The 12,227-nt window shown below is 56.3% G+C and overlaps 1 protein-coding gene across 1 annotated transcript in view; it reads right to left on the bottom strand.

Moving 5' to 3' along the window:
* Nucleotides 1-217: 217 nt before the first annotated feature.
* LOC311110845 (zinc transporter 6-like) overlaps nt 218-12,227 on the bottom strand; it is a gene marked incomplete at its 5' end in the record, with an annotated part of 72,243 nt that continues 60,233 nt past the window's right edge. Inside the window, 2 exons of the mRNA XM_084153437.1 lie at nt 218-2,003; nt 11,574-11,642. Coding sequence (XP_084009563.1) covers nt 1,452-2,003; nt 11,574-11,642 — 621 coding nt within the window. The 3' untranslated portion in view covers nt 218-1,451. The remainder of the gene's footprint in view (nt 2,004-11,573; nt 11,643-12,227) is intronic.

The raw sequence follows: 12,227 nt of genomic DNA, 5'->3' as shown, positions 1-12,227 counted from the left end.
TTTAAACATGAGAAAACGCACGCCAAAAGGACATTCTGATGTTGTCCATCCATGAGCCTATAATTTGGACTAACTGATATTAGTCACATATTAATAGGTACATAGGGAACGCGTTCCAGTTTTAGACTGAATATCACATTTCCCTACATGGCATTGTATAGGCCTCTTTTTCTTTTATTTTTTCGTAAACATTAAATTAAAACAATTAAAAAACAAATACAAGAGGAATGTTTTTATTACATGTCAGATGTTTATCTCCTATAGGCTTCAATTTATGTATGGGCTTCTTCACCATTCGCTCTCAACATCGCGGGTCTTTTTTTAATAAAGAAAGGTTTGACTGAATATCATATTTCCCTACATGGCGAAATTTTATTTTTCGTAAATACCAGACTGATCCGTGCAGCAAGCTGGCAGGATCAGGTGGCTTCACAAGGATACTTTTATTTAGCCAAACGCAATAATGAAAATGTCAAAATTAGCCTAACACAAGTTGTATGAAAGACTGTAAACATGAAATTAAAACAAAAAGAAAAAAAAATACAAGAGGAACATTTTTATTACATGCCAGATGTTTCTCATATAGGCTTCAATTTTATGTATGGGCTTCTTCACCATTCGCTCTCAACAGGGCGGGTCTTTTTTTAATCAACGTCTTAAAGCTTCGGTTGGGATATTATGTTGGAACATTGAAGTCGGCCTTCATAATTTTTTTAAGGACAAATTCAAATGCAGATAGCTGACAATTCACGTCCCATGCTGAGTCGCCAAACTCATTGGTGAGACTTTCAATGGACATAGACCCGGAAAGTTCAAGTATATGACAAACAATAGGGCAATTACAGTGATTCTACATGAGAGTTTGCATTTAATTTATTGTAGACTATACTGAAATGAAAATAATAAGTATTTGTTTTCCATAAAATAGTAACAGGTGTAATACATAGCATTGAGGTTGGTATCAGGAATCATTTTAGTGTATCAAAGTGATGCTTCTAATACAGTTAATGGGGAAAAATATCAGTCTATGTATTGCCCCATTGTGTCTTGTCCCTGCATTAGGTCACTTTGTTTTCTCCCTAAAAATATCACTCCCATCTTTTGATGGCCATCGACCAAGGGAATAATAGTTATTGAATCAAACATTCAAGTCCTAAGAGCACAAAAGTGAATTCATGGTTTAACGCACACATTTATGGTACAAAAGCAATAGAGCTCCTCCACGATTCTCAAACAGAAGAAAAATTAATTTAAACCGGCATATCATATACAGAAAGAACACAGGCCTACAGTTAATTTCCAACTCATTTGCTTTTTGAAGAATAATACAAAAAATATACAAAGATAGAAAATCAACCAAAGGTCAGAATGGATGTCCTGGTTCCATCAAAATAAATACCATAATATATTCTCTCTCTAATATCCCACTTCTATACCTCACGTTCTAAACATCAGGGTCTGTACTGTGATGGGAGAGGGATGCTTCCAAATCGCTGTGGCGCTGCACCCAAGGCAGTTCTGAAACCTTGTTGTGACGAAGGCATCCCTGCACCCATTCCCAGGTTCATCCCCAACCCACTTCCCGGCCGGGCTAGGTCCTGGTTGAGCATGCTGGTGTAAGGGGAGGCTCCGTAGTTGAGGCCCATGACGTAAGGCCTGTGAGGCTGGGTGCTGGGTAGCACCATGGGGTGGACATGCATCCCCGGGGTGTTGAAGGAGAACTCTGGCGGTGGGCTGCTGGGTTTGGATGGGGTGGAGGTGAGCCGATCCATGTCCTCCAAGGGTTTGTGGGGAGGGGGGATGAAGCTGGACAGGCCCCCGTAGTCAGAAGGTCTGAGTGTGCCGGCTGGGAGCGCCTCGGCCACGAGGGAAGGCCGGATCCAGTCATCCTTGAAAATCTGAACCGTCAGCGTGGACACGAGAGGAAAGAGGCGGTTGGTCACATGGGCCAGCACCATCTGCTCGTTGGCATCCCGGCGTATTCGGACGTGGACGGATCCAGCCTGGACACAAAGCAGGTGGAGGAGGAGTTAAAGAGACAGTCTTTATTTACTCTACATCCTCCCTCCCTCCCTCTAGTTCTCTCCCCCTCCCTCCCTCTAGTTCTCTCCCCCCCATCTAGTTCTCTCCCTCCCTCCCTCCCTCCCTCTAGTTCTCTCCCTCCCTACCTACCTCCCTCCCTACCTCTAGTTCTCTCCCTCCCTCCCTACCTCCCTCCCTCCCTCTAGTTCTCTCCCTCCCTCTAGTTCTCTCCCTCCCTACCTCCCTCCCTACCTCCAGTTCTCTCCCTCCCTCCCTCTAGTTCTCTCCCTCCCTACCTCCCTCCCTCTAGTTCTCTCCCTCCCTACCTCCCTCCCTCTAGTTCTCTCCCTCCCTACCTCCCTCCCTCTAGTTCTCTCCCTCCCTACCTCCAGTTCTCTCCCTCCCTACCTCCAGTTATCTCCCTCCCTACCTCCCTCTAGTTCTCTCCCTCCCTCCCTCCCTCCCTCCCTCTAGTTCTCTCCCTCCCTACCTCCCTCCCTCTAGTTCTCTCCCTCCCTCCCTACCTCTAGTTCTCTCCCTCCCTCCCTCTAGTTCTCTCCCTCCCTCCCTACCTCTAGTTCTCTCCCTCCCTCCCTACCTCTAGTTCTCTCCCTCCCTCCCTACCTCTAGTTCTCTCCCCCCTTCCAGTTCTCCCCCCTCCCTCCCTCTAGTTCTCTCCCCCCTTCCAGTTCTCCCCCCTCCCTCCCTCTAGTTCTCTCCCCCCCTCCCTCCCTCTAGTTCTCTCCCCCCCTCCCTCCCTCCCTCTAGTTCTCTCCCCCCCCTCCCTCCCTCTAGTTCTCTCCCCCCCTCCCTCCCTCTAGTTCTCCCCCCCCCTCCCTCCCTCTAGTTCTCTCCCCCCCCTCCCTCCCTCTAGTTCTCCCCCCCCCCTCCCTCTAGTTCTCCCCCCCCCCCCTCCCTCTAGTTCTCCCCCCCCCCTCCCTCCCTCCCTCTAGTTCTCCCCCCCCCTCCCTCCCTCTAGTTCTCCCCCCCTCCCTCCAGTTCTCCCCCCCCTCCCTCTGGTTCTCCCCCCCCCTCCCTCCCTCCCTCTAGTTCTCCCCCCCTCCCTCCCTCCCTCCCTCCCTCTAGTTCTCTCCCCCCTCCCTCCCTCCCTCCCTCTAGTTCTCTCCCCCCCTCTAGTTCTCTCCCCTCCCTCCAGTTCTCTCCCCCCCTCTAGTTCTCTCCCTCCCTCCCTACCTCTAGTTCTCTCCCCCCCTCCCTCCCTCTAGTTCTCTCCCCCACTCCCTCCCTCTAGTTCTCTCCGCCACTCCCTCCCTCTAGTTCTCTCCCCCCTCCCTCCCTCTAGTTCTCTCCCCCCCTCCCTCCCTCTAGTTCTCTCCCCCCTCCCTCCCTCTAGTTCTCTCCCCCCTTCCAGTTCTCCCCCCTCCCTCCCTCCCTCTAGTTCTCTCCCCCCTTCCAGTTCTCCCCCCTCCCTCCCTCTAGTTCTCTCCCCCCCTCCCTCCCTCTAGTTCTCTCCCCCCCTCCCTCCCTCCCTCTAGTTCTCTCCCCCCCTCCCTCCCTCTAGTTCTCTCCCCCCCTCCCTCCCTCTAGTTCTCCCCCCCCCCTCCCTCCCTCCCTCTAGTTCTCCCCCCCCCTCCCTCCCTCTAGTTCTCCCCCCCTCCCTCCAGTTCTCCCCCCCCTCCCTCTGGTTCTCCCCCCCCCTCCCTCCCTCTAGTTCTCCCCCCCTCCCTCCCTCCCTCCCTCTAGTTCTCTCCCCCCTCCCTCCCTCCCTCCCTCCCTCTAGTTCTCTCCCCCCCTCTAGTTCTCTCCCCTCCCTCCAGTTCTCTCCCCCCCTCTAGTTCTCTCCCTCCCTCCCTACCTCTAGTTCTCTCCCCCCCTCCCTCCCTCTAGTTCTCTCCCCCCCTCCCTCCCTCTAGTTCTCTCCGCCACTCCCTCCCTCTAGTTCTCTCCCCCCTCCCTCCCTCTAGTTCTCTCCCCCCCTCCCTCCCTCTAGTTCTCTCCCCCCCTCCCTCCCTCTAGTTCTCTCCCCCCTCCCTCCCTCTAGTTCTCTCCGCCACTCCCTCCCTCTAGTTCTCTCCGCCACTCGCTCCCTCTAGTTCTCTCCGCCACTCCCTCCCTCTAGTTCTCTCCGCCACTCCCTCCCTCTAGTTCTCTCCGCCACTCCCTCCCTCTAGTTCTCTCCGCCACTCCCTCCCTCTAGTTCTCTCCGCCACTCCCTCCCTCTAGTTCTCTCCCCCCCTCCCTCTAGTTCTCTCCCCCCCTCCCTCTAGTTCTCACTCTCCTCCTTCTAGTTCTCTCCCCCCCTCCCTCTAGTTCTCACTCTCCTCCTTCTAGTTCTCACTCTCCTCCTTCAAGTTCTCCCCCCCCTCCCTCTAGTTCTCCCCCCCCCCCTCCCTCTAGTTCTCTCCCCCCCCCTCTAGTTCTCCCCCCCCCCCCCTCTAGTTCTCTCCCCCCTCCCTCTAGTTCTCTCCCCCCTCCCTCTAGTTCCATACCTCTCTCTCCCTCCAGTTCCCTCCCTCCCTCCCTCCCTCCCTCCCTCCAGGTCCCTCCCTCCCTCCAGTTCCCTCCCTCCCTCCAGTTCCCTCCCTCTCTCTCTAGTTCCCTCCCTCTCTCTCCCTTTAGTTCCCTCCCTCTCTCTCCCTCTAGTTCCCTCCCTCCCTCTCGCCCTCCCTCTAGTTCCCTCCCTCTCTCTCTCTCCCTCTAGTTCCCTCTCTCTCCCTCTAGTTCCCCCCCTCCCTCTCTCTCCCTCTAGCTCCCTCCCTCCCTCTAGTTCCCTCCCTCCCTATCCCTCCCTCTAGTTCCCTCCATCTAGTTCCCTCTCGCTCTCTCTCCCTCCCTCTCTCCCCCTCCCTCCCTCTCTCCCCCTCCCTCCCTCTCTCTCCCTCCCTCTCGTTCCCTCCCTCTAGTTCCCTCCCTCTCTCTCCCTCTAGTTCCCTCCCTCTCTCTCCCTCCAGTTCCCTCCCTCTAGTTCCCTCCCTCTAGTTCCCTCCCTCTCTCTCCCTCTAGTTCCCTCCCTCCCTCTCCCTCTAGTTCCCTCCCTCCCTCTCCCTCTAGTTCCCTCCCTCCCTCTCCCTCTAGTTCCCTCCCTCCCTCTCCCTCTAGTTCCCTCCCTCCCTCTCCCTCTAGTTCCCTCCCTCCCTCTCCCTCTAGTTCCCTCCCTCCCTCCCTCTCCCTCTAGTTCCCTCCCTCCCTCTCCCTCTAGTTCCCTCCCTCTAGTTCCCTCCCCCTCTCTCTCCCTCTCTCTCTCTCTCTCCCTCTAGTTCCCTCCCTCTCTCTCCCTCCCTCTAGTTCCCTCCCTCTCTCTCTCCCTCCCTCTAGTTCCCTCCCTCTCTCTCTCTCCCTCCTTCTAGTTCCCTCCCTCTCTCTCCCTCCCTCTAGTTCCCTCCCTCCCTCTAGTTCCCTCCCTCTCTCTCTCTCCCTCCCTCTAGTTCCCTCCCTCCCTCTAGTTCCCTCCCTCCCTCTCTCTCCCTCCCTATCCCTCCCTCTCCCTCCCTCTAGTTCCCTCCCTCCCTCTCCCTCCCTATCCCTCCCTCTCGTTCCCTCCCTCTCGTTCCCTCCCTCTCGTTCCCTCCCTCTCTCTCCCTCCAGTTCCCTCCCTCTAGTTCCCTCCCTCTCTCTCCCTCTAGTTCCCTCCCTCTCTCTCCCTCTAGTTCCCTCCCTCTCTCTCCCTCTAGTTCCCTCCCTCTAGTTCCCTCCCCCTCCCTCCCTCTAGTTCCCTCCCTCCCTCTCCCTCTAGTTCCCTCCCTCTCCCTCTAGTTCCCTCCCTCCCTCCCTCCCTCCCTCTCCCTCTAGTTCCCTCCCTCCCTCCCTCTCCCTCTAGTTCCCTCCCTCCCTCTCCCTCTAGTTCCCTCCCTCTCCCTCTAGTTCCCTCCCTCCCTCCCTCCCTCCCTCCCTCTCCCTCTAGTTCCCTCCCTCCCTCCCTCTCCCTCTAGCTCCCTCCCTCCCTCTCCCTCTAGTTCCCTCCCTCTCCCTCTAGTTCCCTCCCTCCCTCTCCCTCTAGTTCCCTCCCTCTCCCTCTAGTTCCCTCCCTCCCTCCCTCCCTCCCTCTCCCTCTAGTTCCCTCCCTCCCTCCCTCTCCCTCTAGCTCCCTCCCTCCCTCTCCCTCTAGTTCCCTCCCTCTCCCTCTAGTTCCCTCCCTCTCCCTCTAGTTCCCTCCCTCCCTCTCCCTCTAGTTCCCTCCCTCCCTCTCCCTCTAGTTCCCTCCCTCCCTCTCCCTCTAGTTCCCTCCCTCTCCCTCTAGTTCCCTCCCTCCCTCCCTCCCTCCCTCTCCCTCTAGTTCCCTCCCTCCCTCCCTCTCCCTCTAGTTCCCTCCCTCCCGTTCCCTCCCTCCCTCTCCCTCTAGTTCCCTCCCTCTCCCTCTAGTTCCCTCCCTCCCTCCCTCCCTCTCCCTCTAGTTCCCTCCCTCCCTCTCCCTCTAGTTCCCTCCCTCCCTCTCCCTCTAGTTCCCTCCCTCCCTCCCTCCCTCCCTCTCCCTCTAGTTCCCTCCCTCTCCCTCTAGTTCCCTCCCTCCCTCTCCCTCTAGTTCCCTCCCTCCCTCCCTCTCCCTCTAGTTCCCTCCCTCCCTCTCCCTCTAGTTCCCTCCCCCTCTCTCTCCCTCCCTCCCTCTCTCCCTCCCTCTAGTTCCCTCCCTCTCTCTCTCTCTCCCTCCCTCTCTCCCTCCCTCTAGTTCCCTCCCTCTCTCTCTCTCCCTCTAGTTCCCTCTCTCTCCCTCTAGTTCCCCCCCTCCCTCTCTCTCCCTCTAGCTCCCTCCCTCCCTCTAGTTCCCTCCCTCCCTATCCCTCCCTCTAGTTCCCTCCATCTAGTTCCCTCTCGCTCTCTCTCCCTCCCTCTCTCCCCCTCCCTCCCTCCCTCCCTCTCTCTCTCTCCCTCCCTCTCGTTCCCTCCCTCTCGTTCCCTCCCTCTAGTTCCCACCTTCTAGTTCCCTCCCTCTCTCTCCCTCCAGTTCCCTCCCTCTAGTTCCCTCCCTTTCTCTCCCTCTAGTTCCCTCCCTCCCTCTCCCTCTAGTTCCCTCCCTCCCTCTCCCTCTAGTTCCCTCCCTCCCTCTCCCTCTAGTTCCCTCCCTCCCTCTCCCTCTAGTTCCCTCCCTCCCTCTCCCTCTAGTTCCCTCCCTCCCTCTCCCTCTAGTTCCCTCCCTCCCTCTCCCTCTAGTTCCCTCCCTCTCCCTCTAGTTCCCTCCCTCCCTCTCCCTCTAGTTCCCTCCCTCCCTCCCTCCCTCCCTCTCCCTCTAGTTCCCTCCCTCCCTCCCTCCCTCTCCCTCTAGTTCCCTCCCTCCCTCCCTCTCCCTCTAGTTCCCTCCCTCCCTCTCCCTCTAGTTCCCTCCCCCTCTCTCTCCCTCCCTCTCTCTCTCTCCCTCCCTCTAGTTCCCTCTCTCCCTCCCTCTAGTTCCCTCCCTCTCTCTCCCTCCCTCTAGTTCCCTCCCTCTCTCTCTCCCTCCCTCTAGTTCCCTCCCTCTCTCTCCATCCCTCCTTCTAGTTCCCTCCCTCCCTCTCCCTCTAGTTCCCTCCCTCCCTCTCCCTCTAGTTCCCTCCCTCCCTCTCCCTCTAGTTCCCTCCCTCCCTCTCCCTCTAGTTCCCTCCCTCCCTCTCCCTCTAGTTCCCTCCCTCCCTCTCCCTCTAGTTCCCTCCCTCCCTCCCTCTCCCTCTAGTTCCCTCCCTCCCTCTCCCTCTAGTTCCCTCCCTCTCCCTCTAGTTCCCTCCCTCCCTCTCCCTCTAGTTCCCTCCCTCTCGTTCCCTCCCTCCCTCTCCCTCTAGTTCCCTCCCTCTCCCTCTAGTTCCCTCCCTCCCTCCCTCCCTCCCTCCCTCTCCCTCTAGTTCCCTCCCTCTAGTTCCCTCCCTCCCTCTCCCTCTAGTTCCCTCCCTCTCCCTCTAGTTCCCTCCCTCCCTCCCTCCCTCTCTAGTTCCCTCCCTCCCTCCCTCTCCCTCTAGTTCCCTCCCTCCCTCCCTCTCCCTCTAGTTCCCTCCCTCCCTCTCCCTCTAGTTCCCTCCCTCCCTCTAGTTCCCTCCCTCCCTCCCTCCCTCTCCCTCTAGTTCCCTCCCTCTCCCTCTAGTTCCCTCCCTCCCTCCCTCCCTCTCTAGTTCCCTCCCTCCCTCCCTCTCCCTCTAGTTCCCTCCCTCCCTCTCCCTCTAGTTCCCTCCCTCCCTCTCCCTCTAGTTCCCTCCCTCCCTCTCTCTCCCTCCCTCTCTCCCTCCCTCTAGTTCCCTCCCTCTCTCTCTCTCGCCCTCCCTCTAGTTCCCTCCCTCTCTCTCCCTCCCTCTAGTTCCCTCTCTCTCCCTCTAGTTCCCCCCCTCCCTCTCTCTCCCTCTAGCTCCCTCCCTCCCTCTAGTTCCCTCCCTCCCTATCCCTCCCTCTAGTTCCCTCCATCTAGTTCCCTCTCGCTCTCTCTCCCTCCCTCTCTCCCCCTCCCTCCCTCCCTCTCTCTCCCTCCCTCTCGTTCCCTCCCTCTAGTTCCCTCCATCTAGTTCCCACCTTCTAGTTCCCTCCCTCTCTCTCCCTCTAGTTCCCTCCCTCTCTCTCCCTCCAGTTCCCTCCCTCTAGTTCCCTCCCTTTCTCTCCCTCTAGTTCCCTCCCTCCCTCTCCCTCTAGTTCCCTCCCTCCCTCTCCCTCTAGTTCCCTCCCTCCCTCTCCCTCTAGTTCCCTCCCTCCCTCTCCCTCTAGTTCCCTCCCTCCCTCTCCCTCTAGTTCCCTCCCTCCCTCTCCCTCTAGTTCCCTCCCTCTCCCTCTAGTTCCCTCCCTCTCCCTCTAGTTCCCTCCCTCCCTGTCCCTCTAGTTCCCTCCCCCTCTCTCTCTCTCTCTCTCTCCCTCCCTCTAGTTCCCTCTCTCTCTCTCCCTCCCTCTAGTTCCCTCCCTCTCTCTCCCTCCCTCTAGTTCCCTCCCTCTCTCTCTCCCTCCCTCTAGTTCCCTCCCTCTCTCTCTCTCTCCCTCCTTCTAGTTCCCTCCCTCTCTCTCCTTCCCTCTAGTTCCCTCCCTCTCTCTCTCCCTCCCTCTAGTTCCCTCCCTCTCTCTCTCTCCCTCCTTCTAGTTCCCTCCCTCCCTCTAGTTCCCTCCCTCCCTCTAGTTCCCTCCCTCCCTCTCTCTCCCTCCCTCCCTATCCCTCCCTCTAGTTCCCTCCCTCCCTCTCCCTCCCTCCCTCCCTCTCGTTCCCTCCCTCTCTCTCCCTCTAGTTCCCTCCCTCTCTCTCCCTCCAGTTCCCTCCCTCTAGTTCCCTCCCTCTCTCTCACTCTAGTTCCCTCCCTCTCTCTCCCTCTAGTTCCCTCCCTCTCTCTCCCTCCAGTTCCCTCCCTCTAGTTCCCTCCCCCTCCCTCCCTCTAGTTCCCTCCCCCTCTCTCCCTCTAGTTCCCTCCCTCTCCCTCTAGTTCCCTCCCTCTCCCTCTAGTTCCCTCCCTCTCCCTCTAGTTCCCTCCCTCCCTCCCTCTCCCTCTAGTTCCCTCCCTCCCTCCCTCCCTCTCCCTCTAGTTCCCTCCCTCCCTCCCTCTCCCTCTAGTTCCCTCCCTCCCTCTCCCTCTAGTTCCCTCCCCCTCTCTCTCCCTCCCTCTCTCCCTCCCTCTAGTTCCCTCCCTCTCTCTCTCTCTCCCTCCCTCTAGTTCCCTCTCTCTCTCTCCCTCCCTCCCTCTAGTTCCCTCCCTCTCTCTCCCTCCCTCTAGTTCCCTCCCTCCCTCTAGTTCCCTCCCTCTCTCTCTCTCTCCCTCCAGTTCCCTCCCTCTCTCTCCCTCCCTCTAGTTCCCTCCCTCCCTCTAGTTCCCTCCCTCCCTCTCTCTCCCTCCCTCCCTATCCCTCCCTCTAGTTCCCTCCCTCCCTCTCCCTCCCTCCCTCCCTCTCCCTCCCTCCCTCTCGTTCCCTCCCTCTCTCTCCCTCTAGTTCCCTCCCTCTCTCTCCCTCCAGTTCCCTCCCTCTAGTTCCCTCCCTCCCTCTCCCTCTAGTTCCCTCCCCCTCTCTCTCCCTCCCTCTCTCCCTCCCTCTAGTTCCCTCTCCCTCCCTCTAGTTCCCTCTCTCTCTCTCCCTCCCTCTCTCTCCCTCCCTCTAGTTCCCTCCCTCTCGTTCCCTCCCTCTCTCCCTCCCTCTCTCTCTCCCTCCCTCTAGTTCCCTCTCTCTCTCTCCCTCCCTCTAGTTCCCTCCCTCTCTCTCCCTCCCTCTAGTTCCCTCCCTCTCTCTCTCTCCCTCCCTCTAGTTCCCTCCCTCTCTCTCTCCCTCCCTCTCTCTAGTTCCCTCCCTCTCTCTCTCCCTCCTTCTAGTTCCCTCCCTCCCTCCCTCTAGTTCCCTCCCTCTCTCTCTCTCCCTCTAGTTCCCTCCCTCCCTCTCTCTCTCTCCCTCTAGTTCCCTCCCTCCCTATCCCTCCCTCTAGTTCCCTCCCTCCCTCTCTCTCCCTCTAGTTCCCTCCCTCTCTCTCACTCTAGTTCCCTCCCTCTCTCTCACTCTAGTTCCCTCCCTCTCTCTCACTCTAGTTCCCTCCCCCTCTCTCACTCTGGTTCCCGCCCCCTCTCTCCCTCTGGTTCCCTCCCCCTCTCTCCCTCTGGTTCCCTCCCTCTCTCTCCCTCTGGTTCCCTCCCTCTAGTTCCCTCCATCTCCCTCTCTCTCCCTCTAGTTCCCTCCCTCTCTCTCCCTCTAGTTCCCTCCCTCTCTCTCCCTCCCTCCCTCTAGTTCCCTCTAGTTCTCTCTCACTCTACTGGCAGTACCCTAGGGCATACAGTCTGGAGAGAACAGTGTGGCAACAACTCAGAACTGTGTGACAACTGGGCACAGCAGCAACACCACTGGATAAACTTAGTCCACACAGCAATTAGGAGCACAGCCAAGAAGCTGGCCTATTTATCGATATGTCAGTAGTGATGCTGTTATTGCATAATGTTACCATTATATTACGCTGCTTTTACGCAGAGTGCAAATATGTGTTATTTCATTGAATGAGATTTAACATAGCAGCAGACCAGACAGAATCTGTATTTAATTCCCTAATTCATTCTGAAGTGAAGCAAATTTTTTAGAGCCACAGTCTGAATAATTAACATCTCAGGCGTTTCGATGAAACCAGAATGACTCCATAGACTAATGTATTTTTGTGTGCCTACTCAGTCTTCACAATTGAAATCAAATAACATGGCTTCCTAGAGGCAGGAGACGAGAAGCTCGGTGCTCAGAGATTTCCCCTCACCGACACAGGACTGTTTAAACTGGCATCTGACCTTTGATATTCACAGCATGCTTCTTGGACACAAAGGAATACATGGGACTACACTCGTGCAAGGCAATCTAGTACATTATCATACCACCCTAACCCTATAATTTAGAAATAAGCGAGGGATGTCGGTTGTTGGAATGAAATGCATTCCTGTCAGTCAAAAACAAGTCTTAATTAAATCAATAGAGAAATTGCAACGCATGAGAAACTTGTCCCCTTTTAATTTGAGTGAGCAAATCCTTGCCAATTGTTCGTAAACAACAAGGGGGCCACTAAACTAAATGATGAGGGTGAGTGGCGTTCTCTTTGTGTTCTTGGCATCTGGTGCAGGGAGCCGGCAGAGTTAACAGAGCGTGGTGCATAGCACTGGGAGTCTGCTGGGTACAATGAGGACAACAGTGACAAAACCATGATGACGTACCAGAGATCCAAAGCCAACCGTCCAGAAGTGCTCGTTACGGACCTCCAGGACCCCCTCCAGAGTGGAGACCTGATGGGAGAGCAAGTACAGCAGGATAGAGGCCATGAGGGCTGAGACTGACATCTTCCTATCAAGGGTTGTAGGGACCAGTCAACTGGCATGGTCTGGAAAAATGATAACTAGATCTATTTATAACATGGATAGGATCCCAAAGGCAGTTGGGAATCATTGGAAGTTGTTGCACACTGTGAAAAACACTTAACAAATATAAAATATAAAACACAGAGACCAAAATTGGCTACAATGCATGTGGTAACATGCAAAACGTTTTGCCGTCTTCTTTAGGCAGTGCAACCAATAGGATGGGCTTGACCTATAGTAATAGAAAAGAGGTCAATGAGGACAACCCTCCGCAAACGCATCACTGAGTGCCATTAGGAGCAAAGATGAGAAGTCCCCATTCGCTACGCACTTTGCCTTCCACCACCATAGCTTCACACATCTAAGAGTTGGGCGATCAAAAATGGCGGGGGGAAAAAATAGATTTTTAAAAGTAATTCCGTTGAGCAGGGCCTTAAAAAGGGCAGTTGAAACAATAATAAAGTGTTGTCCCCGCCACTGTTTCGTTAAAAAGATGAGGGATGGGGCTGGAAA

This window comes from Coregonus lavaretus (assembly GCF_964263955.1).
Source record: "Coregonus lavaretus genome assembly, chromosome: 36".
Lineage (NCBI taxonomy): Eukaryota > Metazoa > Chordata > Actinopteri > Salmoniformes > Salmonidae > Coregonus > Coregonus lavaretus.
Note: the sequence above shows the minus strand (reverse complement) of the source record. Positions and strands in the feature narration are given on the sequence as shown.